This window comes from Streptopelia decaocto (genome assembly GCF_964273445.1).
Source record: "Streptopelia decaocto genome assembly, chromosome: 12".
In the NCBI taxonomy this organism is placed as follows: Eukaryota; Metazoa; Chordata; class Aves; order Columbiformes; family Columbidae; genus Streptopelia; species Streptopelia decaocto.
Genome location: NC_138667.1, coordinates 15,074,592 through 15,092,538, shown reverse-complemented (window position 1 = coordinate 15,092,538; position 17,947 = coordinate 15,074,592). Strand labels below are relative to the sequence as shown.

At 39.1% G+C, this 17,947-nt stretch overlaps 1 protein-coding gene across 1 annotated transcript in view; it reads left to right on the top strand.

Moving 5' to 3' along the window:
* The window catches only part of RANBP17 (RAN binding protein 17), a 148,275-nt gene that overhangs the window by 59,926 nt on the left and 70,402 nt on the right, over nucleotides 1-17,947 (top strand). Inside the window, exon 15 of the mRNA XM_082063400.1 lies at nucleotides 16,057-16,130. Coding sequence (XP_081919526.1) covers nucleotides 16,057-16,130 — 74 coding nt within the window. The remainder of the gene's footprint in view (nucleotides 1-16,056; nucleotides 16,131-17,947) is intronic.

Here is a 17,947-nt window from a genome sequence, read left to right as displayed (position 1 = left end):
TTTGGGTTTCATACAGCGTAGTTCTGCTTGGTTCCAAAAGCAGCAAGTTTTGTGTGTCATGAGTTAATAAACTACTTTAAAATGTAGAACATGCAATTATAATAGATGCTGAAGGAGAGACCCAGATAGTTGGAGTTTTGTCTTAAATATAGTGATATATAAATAAAAGAGCTAAACAGTTGAACATATGCATCCTGTACTATATTACTGTCTAATATAGGAATGCTGTCTTATATCTGTGTCCATACAGTATCTGAAACTCTGTTTTGACAAGTGTCGTTTAATATGTGAGTCGCGACCAGCAGCCTTTGTTGCGTGCTTCTGTCAGGTTTGTGCTTTAAAGTAGCATATGAAATGTGGAATTACATTTTGATGTGGAACAGTTCCTCTGATATCGACAACTGTTTCTTCCTTGTTGCTTTTCACCGAAATAATTACCGACCTTTTCTGGGGAAATCTTTCCCCAGATAAGTGTTGTACCATGTTCCGGTTTGGTTACTGAAGCTCAGTAACCAACTCACCCCCAGATTTGACTCTCCTCTGCGCACTCCAGGGCACGGTTCAGGGTGAACCACTTTTGCCGTCATGCAGCTGAACTGCAGGAGCTGTTTTCTGTCCAGAACGACTCTCTCAATACCATGAAGACCGGTCAATAAAACCACTCAGATTTGTCATTTGTCCCCGTTCTGAGGTGCTGCGACCCTCAGCGGTTGAAGAGGGGATGACGGTGGGTTTGGGGCTGTCGAGGTGAAGTGGGAACAGCGGAGGCTGGACGCAGAGATTTGTGATGAGGTTGAGCAGGGTTCAAAGGGGCAGGAGAACCAGCAGGTGTGGTGGGGTCAGTCCAGCATTAGTCCATACGTTTAAGGGATCTTTTCAGTCTATGCACATTTGTTAGACTTGCTCACGTTTTTCAATATGTCTTCTAGATGATTTTTTTATTATGTAAGGATTCAGTTTTCATACAACTCAGTAGGTGCTAGCCTGAAATATATGTTAATCAGATCAAATTGTTGTTCATTAGCAATTATTTTCTTCATATGAACATAAATTTTAGGGCATCATCATTCTTTCCGGAAAAGCAAATACTGTTCTGTTTATGTGGGTCAGTTCTAGAGTAGCTGCTTAAAATCCCATGTACTGAATTCTGTTATCTTTTCTCCTGGGTGGATCAGGAAAACACTTGGAGCAGCCAGTGATGGCTGCTGGGCTTTCATTTCTTTGTGACTGGTAAATGAAACACATGCAGCCTCACCAAACTACATGACTAATGACAACCTCCAGTGGCTCCTGCAATCAAAGATTAATTTGCTTTATCAAGTTTAAAGAATAGTAGGCGATAAATCATGTCAAAAAGAAATAATCAGTGGCAGGCTGATGTTCTTTTGCACAGTGGAGGACAGGTGCAATAGAGAATTCATCTGCCATAGAGCGTTAATTTTGTTCTCATGCTGTTGTGTTAATCTTAATTTTTATTTAGTTGATTTTTTTTTTAAAGTCAAACAGGATGCATTGTCAACTATTAGTTTTGTCTAAAATGTATAGTGTTGGTGTCTAGCTGTAAAATTAAATACTTATTTAGAGTCTATCTCTTGGTGCTAAAATATTTTCAACTTAATTCCTTTAATAATTGATAGATATATTTCATTCCCATTGGTTTTGCTGTCTGGGAGCACAGTTTAATGTGGACAGGAATAAAAATGTGTTGTATGTATCTGATGCATACATAATATATTTCTTTTCCTTCCTGTTGATTCCTGTTTAACTAGATCTCCTCTCTCACTCTGTATAATGATAGTCCTAGCAGTTGCTCTACTGCTGCCCTTGTTTTGGCTCTTGGCCTCTGAAGTGGAAAACTGATGATTCGGGGCAATTGAAGCCTGACCTGCCATGGGATTTTGTTCTATCTACTGGTATCCCAGTTGACAGCACCCAGTTGACAGCAGGGAAGCAATGGGCACATTGCAGGCTGAGTTCTAGATGATTCTCGCTTAATTCAGTGATTCGGAGACAGCATCTCGATCACATTTGTTATTACTGAATATAATCATTCCAATTAAACCTGCATTTAAAAGAAATACTGAGATTAAGTCTCCATTAAGTGGGTAAGGCTATATATAGTGTGTCATTATAGTATTACATTACGTAGTATGACACTTTGACCTGCATTTAATAGTCAATTGTGTTGAGTGGAGTGCGACAGAAAGCAAGGATTGCAGCTGTTTATTTTTCACAGAAAATACAGATATCCTGTGCTGACTTAACACTCCAACTACACAATTGATTGTTGGCCACTTTCAGTCGATTATTTCAGTTAAACCATAGCCGAATAACATATTTGGCAACCGTGGGGTTTTTTCTGTGTTTAAACGCAGTGGAATCATGCAGATTCTGTAAACTTCCATAATGCATAGAAATGCTGTGATATCTTTATAATAATATGTGAGCCCTCTAGTGGCATTCTCCACATTCGGGGTTTCAATAACTAATTGTGTACAAGAACATACAGCACATGTGCAGAGAGGAGATGGAGCAGCAGAACAGAATTCTCCTGTGCAAAGGGGCCTAAGGCAAAGCCTGGGAACAGGGGTGGCAGGAAACGAGGCTTCCTCAGCTCTCAGGGCAATCCAGATATTTGCAGTTAAGCTTTTAATACTGATGGAGTTGCATTTTGCAAGGGGAAAAATTGTAGAACTTCGAACCAGCTCGTCTTGTGTATACAAGTCCCAATTTCTTCCGGTTTAGATTGAAAGATGCAACAGTTTTCGTGCAGATATTAAAAGTTACATTGCGTAAAGATTAAAAAAAAAAAAAATCCACAAGTCCCGAGCTTGACAAAAGTAGGTTTTGAATAAGCCATTAGTAATTTTAGTGTAGCTTCTGGGTGTGCGTAGGCTAGAGGCAGTGCTGTTAAATGTGGTTTCATTAGAGTGTCAGAGTTAACTACCTGCCTTCCCTTCCGCTGAATTTGTATGTCCTTAGTCCGTTGGTTGTAAAGGCTGAATAGTAAGAAGGAGAGTAGAATGATGGGTTATGTGTCATGTTGTATTAATAGGTCTGGTTTTTCACGGTACCATTTGAAGATCTGTACCTGCATCCTGACGTGGGCACAGGCGCTCTCAAGAATGACTGATGCCAATTCCTTAGTCTTGCTAACAATGCTGGAAAAACTAAAGCAGGGATGGATGGGGAGTCCTGAAAGTACAGCTGTGTAAAAACCGACCTCCCTCACCTGTTATATTATTTCATTTTATTCTTGGTAATGCAGATTTCTGAAATGATACAGCAATGCTGCTTCAATTCCTGTGTGCTGTTCTGGTAATTCTAGAAAGCCAAAAATGAAGGTTAATCCCCCGGTAAAATTCTGCTACTTATGAATCTATATTTAAAAGTGGGGGAAAACAACTCAACCCTTATTTGTGTGTATCTTCAGTTACTAAAAAATCCATGTTGACTGGTTTTTGTGGCTCTCTTAATTTTTAATATAAAGGTTTAACCTGTAAATTAGTGATTAATTCTCAGAGTGAAAACTCAAAACAGAATTAGATTTGAGTCAGCAGCAGTGATTTAAATTTAACATTAATAAAAGTAAGTATCACAAGAAAATAGAAGTGTATGACTAGATCGGCTGTGTCTCCTGGTGCTGAGCAGAGGGAAGACTCAGTTCCCTCCACCTGCCACAGCCCCACATGCTCTCTTTATCTCATGTACGCCATGGTTCAGTTAAAAGACATTCAGATGTTAAGGTAAGAAATGCCTACAAAGCCATCTTAAATTACATTGTGATGCTGATGGGAAGGAAAAAGAGTACTTCAAAATGTTTCTTTAAAAGCACAATCCTCTCGTAGCTGAAATCGCACGTGCTGTTAGGCTGTCGCAATATGGAGGACAGGGTGATACTGCTCGTCATTTCCACCACTACATATCCTGTAACTTGGTGTCTTTTCATGCTCTGGGACTTGAATTGCAGTTCATAAGGCTGGAATTGAGATAATTATAGTTATGCCTGTTTTACTGTGATGTTATTCATACGTAAGTCAAATCTTGGCTTCTTTTTAATATAGTGATACCTCCGGGAATGGATTTGGGGAGAGAAGTGAGAAGAGTCTGTGATTGTTTCTTTTGGGCCAAAAAAAAAAAAAAAAGAAGGAAAAAATATCCTCCTCTCAATTTTAATCTATAGTTCTGTAACTAAAATGGCAGAATTAAGACATTTCATGAATTTCTTGCAACAGTCCTTAGGAATATAAGCCATCATAGCAGCTCTTTCACCCCAGAAAAAAATCTCTGTCTTCAAGTTGATAACAGATGAGTGAAGATAGGTAATAAATAATAGTATGGAAACTCTTCTTGTTTGAACATATTTTGCCAAAAGCACTGAATATGAGAGAAAGGAGAAACATTTTCTGAGTATTACTGACATACTTTATGATGACTTAGTGGAACAGCTTACAGCCAACTGTCTCCTTTATTCACAGATGCTCTAATACTGTCAGAGCTCCATTCCTTTCACACAACAAAGTCAAGAGCTAATTCACTGTTAATTGTTGAATGTTCTTATTTATAGTAACTAGAGAAGCTACAGGAGCCACTTGGCTTCCTTACCTTGTGTATAATGCATTCAAAAATTGGGAGACACTGGCAACCTTCATATTTAAAGCAGTATGACTTTGTTTTATATGTGGCATGCTTGAACTAGGAAGGTTTGGGTTTGGTTTGGCTTGGGTTTTTTTCCCTTATGAGGCTGTGTATTTCAGTTAAAAAAAACCCTGTGAATAAACATTTTCTCCAGAGTGTCTGGTTCAGGTTTGTGTTAGACTTGTTCAGTATCTTGTGTACCAGCATGTGATTTTCATACCTAATTGGATTAGAATGAGGCAGAAAAACTAGTTGATGTTTGTGCGTCTGAGGAGTGACAGAGCAGTGATACAGCTGTCTCACCGGCCAGGGCCGGGGCAGCAGTGACTGTTAGCTGTGTATAGGCATTTTCCATATCCTGGAATCAAATTTGCAGAATTTAGAGCATTTGAGCTTTACTTTGTGTCTCACTAGATACACAGATCCTCCCAAAAATATTTTTATGGGACTATTCAGAGCTCTTTCTGACATTTCCTTTTGTGACTTAGAGACTAATCCACAATTTCTAGTGATGTTGCCCTCGTATAGATCTGTTTCACATACAGGAATATATTTTTAAGTACTCTTCTCAGACTTAAATGCACTTGTTAAACATCATAGGAGGGCAAGCAGTTGTCTGTCTTCTCCCCTTTGCTGTTCTTCTGAAGCAAGGAGGAAAAAACCACAGTTTTTCAATGATGTGTTCCACACAGGTTTCATCTGTGTGTCCTTTGTTGGAAGAGCCGGTAGTTGGCATCAATTTGGATCAAAAGGCCTGCAGTTAGCAAGGCCATGAGGAAGGTTCCATATTATTTCTCCAGAGCATTCCCACTCCTGACGAGTTGTTTCTGGAGGCATGCAGCTCTATTGAGAAAGAAGTCTGTGGGGAACAAAAGGGTTTTTTCTGAAGCAGGGGTTTTATATCAATTTAAGTATTAAGTTATTTGTATAGATATCATCTACACAATAATATGGCTTGTTGCAAGATACACAGAAATTTTTGTGTGTAAGTTGATATAAAATTATATTATTATTATTTTAGATTTTGCAAAAATACGCACCAGAACTGATTATTTAAGTAGCGTTAATATAATAGACCATCTTCAAATGAGCTCTGAACAGCACAAGTACATTCTAGTTTATGCATTTTCTGTTACAACCAATTTCATTCTAATCTTCTGAATAGCAATAACGTTTGGAATATTATTTAGATTTTAATGGAATCATCTAAATGTATGGAATCATCTAAAAAATTAGTTTTGCGGTGTCCCTGAAGATAAGTGTGAGTCAGCGCCTGACAGTACAGCTCCCCAGCTCACTTTGCTTCTGAAGCATTTCAGATGATTTGACTGTAGAGAGTAGTCGCGTCTGACAGCGTTCTGTTATCTGTCATGTTTGCGTAGATTTGATTATCTCGTTTGCTTAAGAGGTCAACAAAACAAACCTAAATATTGCTCTGTGTATCGTTAAAGACCATTATTATCAGTCATAGTGTGAAATGATGACATGACGTGGGGGGGATGCGTGTGTGTGACGTCAGGCTGGTGTAGGTGGCACTGTGAGGTCACAGTGTGATGCTTCTGAGGTCACAGTGTCGTGCTTGTGAGGTCACCGGGTGCTGCTGTGAGGTCACGGGTGGTGCTGCCTGACTCGCTGCCAGGAACCACCCTGCTCCTTGCTGGATTCGTTCTAGTCAGACTAATTCCAACATCGGATGAGACGGCTTCTTTTTTATTTTGTTCTGTATTTTTCCCTCCTGGTCTGCGTTTCTCCAGGCAGAGCCATGATAGTTCAGGCTCTTTGTTTTTCTGTACGCAATTTCAGGGTTTCACCCTTTTCTTTCAGAAGATGTGAACATCAGAGGCTGAAGTCTGAAACTTCCCACATCACTAACAATAATTATTGATCAAGATTCTTGGCCAATTTTCATTGATCAGTTTCATGAGTTTCCATTAGTTTTGTAAGCTTTTCAGTAAATATTCGTGTAACTATAATTCTGTTCCCTGCTGGTGATCCCAAGTTGGATCTATTTCGGTGTTATCTGTGCAGTATATTCGTTTGGAATTCCTTAACTTATAGCACACCCTATCAATTTTGGCTATGTTTGTAGTTGCTCAATTTCAACAGAAGCTTGGTATTGACAACTTTCTCTTGAAAATACACCTCTCAAATACTATTTGGTTTTGTTGCTTCTTTCTTCTAAGCTCTTGCATGATTGCGGTGTCCTGTGTTTTAGCTGTGAAATTAGGAGTTGTTGAATTTTCAGTGTCTTAAGAATCACTGTTTTTGTATTTAGATATATCTACAGCTCTGCTTGAACCAAAGTGGCATTTGTAAGAGTCCTGTTAAATTCTTTCTCCACTCTTTACTGTGCGTTCTAGGGATCCTGGTACGCAAAGAACACTCTCTGGTAGAGACACGCTAGGGTCCGTTCGCTCTTTATTCTCTGCCATCTTAAAATGGCACCTGTATTTCATCCCCACAAGCAGACAGAATAACTTGAATCAGGAAACCATGGGCTTTGCTTTGTTTGTTGTCCTGGGCGCTTGGTTTGTTAAACCTCCTTTTTTGTCTGCTTTAGATAATGAATGTCTTTGTCTTCGTGTTTTAAGCGCTGATGACGTGCAAAATACAAGAAAACACATATTACCCAAGGAAACCTTTGGTTACCATAGGGAAGGGTAGCCCTAGGATTAAGGGAGTGGAAAAGTGTCTGCAAACTATTTCCCATCTCATTTTGCATCAAGTAATGCTCAGTGAGACAGAAAGATCTGCCCCACAGCATCTCCGTTCGGAGTGATTGATGGGGACGGTGCTGGTGTGCGGGGCGAGGAACCCAGAGCCGTGCGGCGGCTTTACTAACATGTCATGGGTTCCTCTCTTCAAATGGAATCGTGGTGTTTTAAATGGTTTTACTTATTAGCAGGAAGTTAAGCTTTGTTTTCCTGCTCAATTAAGGAACTGCCATTTTGGAACTGCAACAATGAGAAAAAGTTGCGCAAGCAAAGCAAAACCAAAGCCCCAGATGCTATAAAAATAACTGCGAGTGGAGGAAATTAATATTAGAACTGCACATCTGAAATTTAGACGCGTGATGATATCGAGACAATTAAAAATAATGTGATGCTTAGTTTAAAGTTTTATGAGACAATCAAATTCTAAGGAACAAATGTATGAAAATAGTTTAGCACATCAGCCTAAAAATAATGCAGAACAAAAATAAGAGGCAATGCACCTCAGTGTTTTGTCCAGATTAGCTGTAATTGCCAGGCCAGCCACGAATTTAGTAGATATGTAGAGATATAAAGCACTTCTTGAAGAGAGATGCAAGATGAGATAAAACTGCAGGGTTTTTTTTTTTGTTTTAAATCTGTTTTAACCAAAAAATGCTTTCCCAAAGCTCTGATATTTATTTTCATTAAAAATACAACTTTGCTTTTCATGGTATGTGATGGATAATTATTGTTTTATATTACAGTAATATATTGCAATTATTATTGAAAACCTTACATAATGTTTAGACTTAGGAGTTTGCATTGTTATTGTGCAATAGTTGAAAGATTGGGGATCACTTTTTTCCTTAAGGTAGCTTGAAAGACATACTTAAAAATGTATTTTATTTTAAAAATACTTTGTACCTGAACTGCTTAGACCAGTTTTTGCTTACATTTTATGTTTAATTGTGTGAATCTGTAGAAAAGCCTTAAAAAGTTACCCTTTGTTTAATCTCACGCGTAGCCCTTGTTTCATCCTCAGCTGTTTAATAAAGGGTCAGATTTTATTTATGTGGTTAAATAGAACATAAATATAGACATTTCACACGATGTACCATGTAAATGTAAGCCTTTGTAGTTACAAGTTTTTGTAGCTGGAGAATTGTTTTAAAAGGCATGTAATTTATTAGCTATCAGTAGCTGCTTTATTGCCTTGCCGCGCTGCAGTAATAAATAAAAGAAAGTGAGCTGATTTTACAAATGGCACACAAGGTGCACATTTTGTGAAAAAAAGTCTTTTTTTAAAGAATTGGCATTAAATCCTTTTTTTGTGATGACAAAGAGGCTAAGAGTGCAAACTGTATTTTCTGTTTATCGAAAACAGAGTCTCTTTTTCTCGAGGGCATTTTTCCCTATGATCATCAAGGGATTTCAAAAGCAATAAAGTGTGGAATCATTGTTCGACTTGAACAGTATTAAAACTTAGGTTTTAATTTCAGTGAAGTAATAAGATTTGAACCTGTCTCACATTACAGCACTGTAAGGCATTTAGCAATTGTATTTTAAAGGAGGTTTTTAAAATGCAGCTCACTTGTAAGCTAACTGTCTGTCTAGTAATTAATAGTTTCTCTTCAGCAGAGGCTGTTGTGAATCATACTAAGAAATCTCGGTTTTGTTAATAACAAATTACGATAATTGTAAGGATGTTAATTCCTAATTAGTTTAAACCTACAATCTTTTTTGCCCCTTTCTGAGATTGATTTTCAAATGAAGACAAAACAGTAGAGACGGAGGGATTCAACACGATTTTCACCCTGGAATTAAGAAGAAATTACCCACGTTTATCTGTAAATTTCCAGAAACTGTATTCCTTGGTTAATAGTGTACATTGGCTTCCCACTAAGAACCGGTGAAGTATCTAATCTGTGAAGATAATTTGTGTCATTAATGCAATTCCCTTTTCAAAATGGGACACTAAAGATAATTCTGCAGAGCGCCTCTGGTTTCTGTACCGACACGGTGAACCCCAGGATCCTGGAGCTTGCTGTGCGCATTTTTGCGCAGATATTCTCAGGGTTCAAAAAGTAAATATTCCTTGGGGTTGGCTGATAAAACGTTGGCTGATGAGGCCCCAGCAGTCGCCGTACGTTGTAGCTGGAAATGTGCACGTATTATTTTGGAGGAGGGAAAGTTTGGAGGCGGGTGCGTGTTGGAAAGAGCCATCAGCCTTTAACGCTGGAGTGGTGAGCTATGACCTTCCGTGATGATTTTGAACGGTAACTGCCTCCATTAGCCATAAGGTTTGTTTCTTTATTTTAGTAGATGGCCTAGACTGTAAATATTAGAGGATCTAAAATAAATCAACATATTATCCTAAGGATACAAAACGTAAGAGCTATTTGTGGTTAGGAACCTTTGACAGATAGTTTGGATGAGGCAGATGATTGCCCGCCTCTCGTCTCTGCCTCCCATTGCCGTGCCTGCAGGCAGTTTAGTGTTATAGTTGTATATTGATGTCAGGGTTACTACTGAGTGGCTAGCAATGACAGATGTCTATAATTACAGGCAATGCTTCCAGTATTTCAGAAGAGCCAGCCTATGTTGAACAATTATCTTATTTCTCGCTTGCCAAAGAGGGTTGTTCAAATTGCTGGTATTAGCTGTGGTGGCTGTAACACCTCTCCTTACGCCGTGGGATAAATGTGCAAAAGCGCTCTCATGTACAAGCCCACTGCAAAACCTTTTTAAAATATGTGATATTGCTGAATTTCCTGTGCTTAGGGCTTGATCCTAAGATGCAGAACGCCTGCAGCTGTTAGTCAGTACAATGAAATAGTTCTAAAATTTCTATATAAAAAACTAGAATAAGTAGCCACGATGTTTACTTATTTTTACGTGCCAAACTAATGTTGATGCTTATTGTACATAAGTATGCTGAGCTGTTTAGATACAATTAAGCAATTGAATAAAATTAAGATGACACTTTCAATAGTTACAGGGGCAAGTAGGAGTGTCAGTTACAGCTACTGAAGTACCTCTAATACTCTGTCTTTCAGACTTGTCTGACTGGCACAACTCTGCTCTTGTAATCTGTACAATATCAGTTTGTTTCAGTCAACAGAGGATTTTAAAGCAGCTTTTTGGCTTCTTGTTAAGCACATACCTGGCTGCATATACAGCTTGAATCTCTGCAGTGCAGTGTGTAGCTCTGATGGAAAGTGCAGCTCAGAACTGTGCTTCGAAAACTAAAGATCTGTCGGATGACGTTCAAAAAGTCATAGTTGTTAATAGTATATCTCAGCTTTCACTATAATATTTGTACTTTAAGCCCTGGGAGGGGAGAGACAGTAGAATTAAAAATGTGTAATGGTGCTTTACAAAATTGAAAGTCTAAACAAGACTAAGCGAAGCCCCTTTTTAACAATTGACCAGCTGAAGACCTAGCAGATAAACCAATTGTTTTTTCTCCTTTTTTTCTTTGAGAGAGAGAATGGTTCTTATGCTGCATCAGTAAGAGCAGCAATTAGTTCATAGTAGGTGTCCCATAGTAAGTTCACCAGAATTGTAAATCTTTCTTTCAAGATTTTCAGAAAACAGGAATTAAGAAATAAGTAAATAAAGGCTGAGAGAAAGTCATTGAAATAGGGAATAATTCCCCTCTAAGAACAGGTCTATTGCTGGCATAGCTTGGGCACTTTGTGGAACAAGAGGCGGGGAGTAAATCACTCGGGCACCCCAGAATCCGTGAATTCTCGTTCTGCGTTGAGCTCACAGGCAGGGACTGGGGAGGGTTGGAAACCAGCCCCTGCGGAGCCGTCAGTGCCTCTCGCTCCCTCAACTTGGGGTGACAGAGCATTTCAACAGACTAGGCAGGAAATAACATCCCTAACTATGGTTCTGACTCACGCAGCAGATTTATCCTTTCCTGTACAGCCTTACACTTTGTAATAGCAACACCTGAATTTTTAAACGTTGTTGTAGAGTAGGTCTCTTTCAATTGAGGATAACTTCATGCAGTATTTTAATTACGCTAGGTTTATAGGTAAGACAGTAGATAGCATATAATTTATGTAATCAGCGTAGTTTCTCTGGTTGCTTACAAACACACGTAGCTGTGATTTGGATAGTATCCTACTTTTTATGTAGCGCAAAGCCTGACTTAATCTTCAGAGATCCTGTGTGAAAATAGTTGAGGCAAATTCTTATGGCCCATCCTTGAATTATGTTTCATTTAGGAGCTAACTATGAAACAACAGATCAACCCATTCTCATGTTTCAGCCTCTGAGTTAAGGGTGTTTTGAGATCTTTTGAAGACAGCTGATCAGGAATGGAGGTTTTATTGATTGACCAAGGTTTTCCTCTCTTACTAGTTTGGTCAGGAGGTAAAGGTGCATCATGTGGCACCCTAGTGTGCTAACTGGGGGATTCAGTTCAGATTTTCAGAAATGGTCTGTGGGATTTTGAAGTTAGATTTCTGCTGTGTTATAATGGAGCTTTTAAGTGCTGGAAATTCAAAATGCCCGATTTTGATTTAATAAGCAGTGGAAACTATTAAATGTGTTGTGGCACTAGACACTGAGAAAGAAACTCTTGATTAGTTGGGAGCTGGGTGGCAGCTCCAGAGCTCCGTGTCCCCCATGTCCCCCCAGCCTGGCGTCCCCGCTCGACTTCTGCCAGCTCGGGGTAAACAGGGTTAAGCTCTGGGTTTGCCCTCAATGTTCATGACAAAATACTTTAATGTTGCAGTGATAGTGCTCTGCAGCAAGGCCTGGAGAGCTTCAAGGAAGTTATAATATCTTAAGCATTTACGCAGTGCCTACGGGTAATAACTTTGCTGTAATTTTCTGAAGATTCATTATCCAAAAATCTTAATTCATTATAATAGCCCTTATGAAACATATAGAAACCAACATTTTCTTGTGTTTTCTTATTTGCACAGTGTGAGAGATTCATTGCTCTGTTTTAATTTGTTTCATGGGGTGCGTTTGAGTACATTCCATACAGTGCTGTTATTGAATTTCTGTGACTGTCATTATATAGCCATCCAACCTTTAGGAACTCATATTCTGAGCTTCCCAGTTCTGTAATCTGCTTCACATTTTAAGAATTGACATAATTAGCTTCTTCAGAGTTATAATAGTAGTACCAAAAAGAGAAGACCTCCAAAGACAAAGCAAAGTTAAGCGTATCTAGGGCCAAAGAAGAGAGGAGATAGGGGAAACAAAGTTTTAGTGTGATTACTGAATTATTTCTCCATTTTCTTGAAATGTGTTTACATACAAGTGCTTTACTTTGTAAATAATTGCCTCCACAATTTTATTTTCTCATCCTTTTGAAATGTGGCAGGTACCGTTCGAATAGGTGGGAAGTATTACAGTTATGTACTGATAAATCTGCTAGATCACACAAAACTTCATGGCACAAGAGCTTGTGAACCTGTGGCCTTCCTTAAACATCCTCATCCCACCGAGGTGGCTATAATGGGACAAACAGGGCAAAAGAAGAGGATCTCTGGATCCCTCACTTTCACACTTGCTTGAATGTGTTTGAAGTTATTGATTATTCTTGAAGGTGTTTTGCTGGTCTCTTCTCTCCACTGCCATGACCTTTGAATGCAGGATGCCCCTGGGGGTTGGGTGCCGTGGTGATATCAGCCCCACTTGCTTTGAGGACCTCTAGCATAGACTTGGACCTGTGAAGCTCATTGAACATTGTAGCGTCATGTTATCGTGGTTTTTTTGCCTACGTTCATAACAGTTGTAAGAATGAGATGATGGTGATGGGATATTTTACTGTTAAGACATTTACATTTTGGGGATCTCACAGCATGATTGCATAGCATGTTTTGATGCAGGATTGGATTTTATAAATCCTGCAGTTGTAAGGATTTTGAAATGATTGTGTAAAGCTTCTCAAGAAGTCTAAAACTGGTTGTTTCCTATTGAGAGTTAATTCTGCTCCTTACTTGAAGTGTCCGGAGGGAACTGGAAACATAAACCCTGAGTTTTTTCCTGCTGGCAGAAGGATGGGGAGGCCTGGGGTGGGACCTGGTGGGCGGGTGGCCCTGGGGTCCCACAGCCCCAGCCTTGGCTGGTTCCGTGGTGGGAACCGAGCTGCCACGTCCTTCCAGCACGCCTTCAACAGGATATTTCTCTTCCTTTTGAATATGTAGCATGGTCTTTGTTGTTGAAGTGTGTTTTATTATTATACGTCCAAAATGCTTTATCATTAATTTTTTATAGTGCTTAAAAGTCTTAAGGGCGTTTCATTGTTGTGGTTGGGGGTTGTTTGCTTTTCTATTTTTACATGCGAAGAGTGTGTGTTGGCTTTGAAAATGATTCTGAAGAAGGTGTTTAGAATATCACATTTATTTTAGCTTACAATTTGTCACATTAGGGAACGGGTAGTAGTTTTTATTACAAGCACTGTATTCACGCTGACTTGCAATGACCCTGTCACATGTGAAAACAAATCAGATTGTTGCTGTTAATGAGCTTTTCAATTTACTATTCAGTGGATCAGATAAGTGGATTTAAGAGGTAATGATCCTGCTTAGCACTCAGGCTTGGCTGTCAGATCCTTGTAGTTGTGGGAAATCCCCAGGGACAAAAGCGTTGACACAGTCCTTGATGGGATAATGGGAATCAAAGCTAATGGATGATAAAAGGAGTAGTAAGAGTTACAAGGATAATTGTGGATTAAAGCACTGCCCTTTGTCAACACTGACTGCTGGTTTAGTGTTTTATTTGTTAAACTCTGAAGTGGGGAGAGCCTGGTGTGACAGCAGAGCACAAAGCGGCTGCCACCCCCTGATCCCACTGATCCCAGGGCAGGGGGAGAGCTCCAAACACAACTGTATGTGTGCTGTGAACACATTCCTCGCTGTCTTCTTCTGTCCTTTCCTCATTTCAAGCACGGGAATTCTTAAATTTTGCTAAAAGTGCGGCTGTTATAGCATTTCAGCAGTGCAGTATTTAGAGAGATTCGTTTTTTTTAAATCAGAAGATATTCATTTTATATTTGAATATATTTTTCTAGCTATGTTTAATGACTGTAAATGCTAACTTCACATTTACAGTGTGAACATATTCTTTTGCAAAGTTTGAAAGATTGTATATTTTGACTGTTCTTTCACTGCTGATTTTGTCACAAGAAATTACAGTCATACAGTTAGAACAGCATGAGTTAGCTTACAAGTTAAGTTATCCTTGATCTTGGTGCAACTTCTGCTTAGAGCTGCAAGTGTATTTACTCATGCCTTTATTGTGCTTGGATTTAAAACTAAAATCTTTGGAACGTCAAAGTACAGTTTTAACTGCACTATTCATTATTTGTGTTGTTATTTTTATCGACACCCTCAGAAGCAGAATGCTGCTGGTTTGTTTTTTAAGCAAAATAATGGGATCACATCACTAGCAGAAAGGAAATAGGTGCAAAGGAGTTTAGGTTCAGTGACGGAAGTACTGAGTGAGCTGAAGATCATGGGTGTTTCTGTGGAATATGTAATGTCAGGGCAATAATGCGACAGCTAGATGGCAGCCGGCTCTCATCGCTGCCTGCGCTGTGCACACCTCAGTGGGATCGCCTGCATCACGTCATAGGGAAGAATTACATATCACCCATAATATTTCCTTTAGTGGCACTAAAGGTGAAAATGAATGAAATGAAATTGACTGCCCAGTAGATCTGTGTTTAGCCCAGACATAAGCAAACAGCAGAGTGACTTGAGCTGTGCTGGCAGAGGAATTTTGCAGTGCTTGTCTCCCCTCTATTCTCAAGCTGGTTGAGCCAAGGGAAGTTTAGATTGGATATTAGGAAAAAATTCTTCCCTGAAAGCGTTGTCAGGCATTGGAACAGGCTGCCCAGGGCAGTGGTGGAGTCACCATCCCTGGAGGGGTTTAAAAAGGTGTTTGGATGAGGTTTAGTGCCAGAGTTAGGTTGTGGTTGGACTCGATGATCCTGAGGGTCTCTTCCAACCAAAATTATTCTATGATTTAACCCAACTAAGTATTATTATCCAAACTAAATATTAGTCTGCTAAAACTACCAGAAAACTGTCTGAAGATTACACAGTGAGGAAAAACTATACTTGCTGTGTCCTGTGCCTTTGTTACTGCATCATAGCAGTAGTTTGATCCGAGAGGTGAAAACTTGGCTGGTAATATGTGTCTTGGATCTGAAATAAAGGGGGAAAGTATACAACTGCAGTTACGTGGCCTCCAAAGCCTTTGTTCTCCCTTCGAGAACACAGAACTGAATGTCTGAAAAGCGCCTAATTTACCAGATTTTATGACTGGCAGTGCAAGAACTTGCAAATGCAAGCTAAAGGAGAGTGTTGAATCATGTCCCACTGAGGCCAGGGACCAACTGAAGAATGTTTTCTCCATCCCTTTACAATTTTGTATAATAAAATGGGGTTTTTGGAGTAGAGACTGTACTGTTTTGTGAACAACAAAGTGAGTTTAATGTTGACAATTTACGTCTCTTTTGTGGGAAGAAATGTATTCAAGGGCAAGTAAAAGCCCATCGGTCCCAAATTCAAAAAATGCTATTGGAGAGCATATAAGCCACCTCTTATAAATGCTTCTGCTAGGTAAGATGGACAGGCATTTGTGCCTGGACTTTTCTCATTCAAAATCAAAATAGGAAAGGTTTTAAACCAAATGAAAATGTTGGTACTGATAAATGCCTATAATATGTTACTGTTGAAATGTTTGTTTCCAGGTATATGCCCGAATGTCAGAAGTCTTAGGAATAACAGACGACAACCAGGTTCTGGAAACATTTATGACAAAAATGTGAGTTTGCACTTGGGTTCCAGTCTGTATGTATTTTGGTTTTGTCTTTAATATTTACATAAAAGCCAAGTTATATTTTGTTGGTTTTTTGCTAGGAAAAATGTCTTGCATAGATTTAAAATATTTGAAGTAAAGGATAACCTTTTTCCAAAGGCACTCTAGGCCCCTAAATAAACACTTGCAGCTAGATATGTCCTCCACAGTGCTTGCATCACCTCTGGAAATGGCTTATGGGAGAACAGAGCCGAGATTTCATAGAGTTGTTCAGTGACAGCCCAGCATAAGCAGCCCCTCCCTTCCCTACTTCTTATTCCAGGTACCCTCAGGGGTCAGTGGAATTGCCTGTAAAACTTGATGGTACTTTACAGTGGGGAACTAACCAAGTTAAACTAATCTTTTCTTGTTTTGGGGAAGCTCTTTTGGATTGCATTTGGGCAAGATCTGGAAAAATTGAGCAAAATTTGCTCTCTTTAAAAATACACGTTCCCAGAGGAGGATTTTAAGGCTTCATACTGAAGGAAACAAGGGTCATTATTATCAGCTGTCTTCTCATCTCTGGTGTTTGGCAGAATAAGATGCTGTGTTATTCTGGCAGATGAGGATTGCAATACTTTCTATTAAGAATAATCCTAGAAAATCACTCTGGAGAAGCTACCTTTATCTCCTGCCTCTGCCGCAGCCGCTTTCCTTGGGTGCCAGGAAGGCTACCAGGATTTTGCCTTTTATTACTTATGTCTTTCATGAGATTTGATAGTTTCTCCTGCCTCAAAAAGAGTTTCATCTAAAATCAGTTTAGCTCTTGAAACAAAACAAAATGGTCCCTCGGAAAAATAGTGAATATCCACTAAAAAAATCTGGGAGTCCCCAGGAGACGATGAGTTTTGTGTGAGCCTGGAGAAAGAGAAACAAGTACCTTACCTCTTTATTCTACAGTGAGGAAGATGCTGCATCTTGTCATTTACTTCATATCTTCTAAATCTGACTTATAAGACCTCTAAATTATTTCAGTAGACTTTGATCTACTAGAGAAACATCTCTGCCGATGTTGCCAGGTTAGCCGTGACCTGTTCGGACAGTGTGAAACAGTATTAAACATGGCTTGTCTTTTGCGACCATGACTACCAGCCTTGAGAAATAGTAGCAATTAAGCCAAGGCCATCTGCTAATATGGCTTAACTTTTCTGTGGCAAACAATGTATAAATGCTTTGCTTCCTCGAAACCAGAAGCCAAGTGTTATATCTTGCCTTAGGATAACAATAGTGCCCATCAAACCTTGATATTTATCTGGAATACACTTTGAAGACGGGTAAATAGAGGGTGATGAGAGGAAAAATATTGATGGATACTTACTGTCCGGTTTGGAAGCAGTCCATGCCATGGTACTAGGTGGCTAGGCTTTATTTTGTTGTTTTAAACTGCTGTGAAACTTGAGCAACTGAAAAAACAGGAGGGAAAGAGGACTTGTTTGGAGACCAGATGTGTAAGTTAACGTTTCTACATGTTGCTGCCATTGAGGTGAAATCTCTGTTGCCTTTCGCAGTTGAGGAAATAACAGTATATCATTTAACAAGTTGTACGACAAGCCCTACATGTATTCAGATTGAATAGGACTGTATTTGCACAAGAACTGTAAATTAAGAAAAAAAACACAGTTAAGGTTTTAGTGCTACATGGAAGATTTAAAAAAAAACCCTAAGTAAAAGTCAGTGCTGCTTTTCAGATTTTTTTCCTCTTTCCTCATGGCTTACTGTATTTTCCTAAAAACATGAATTATTCATTGATTAGATTAAAGATCAGTTTCATTTTCCAGAATGAA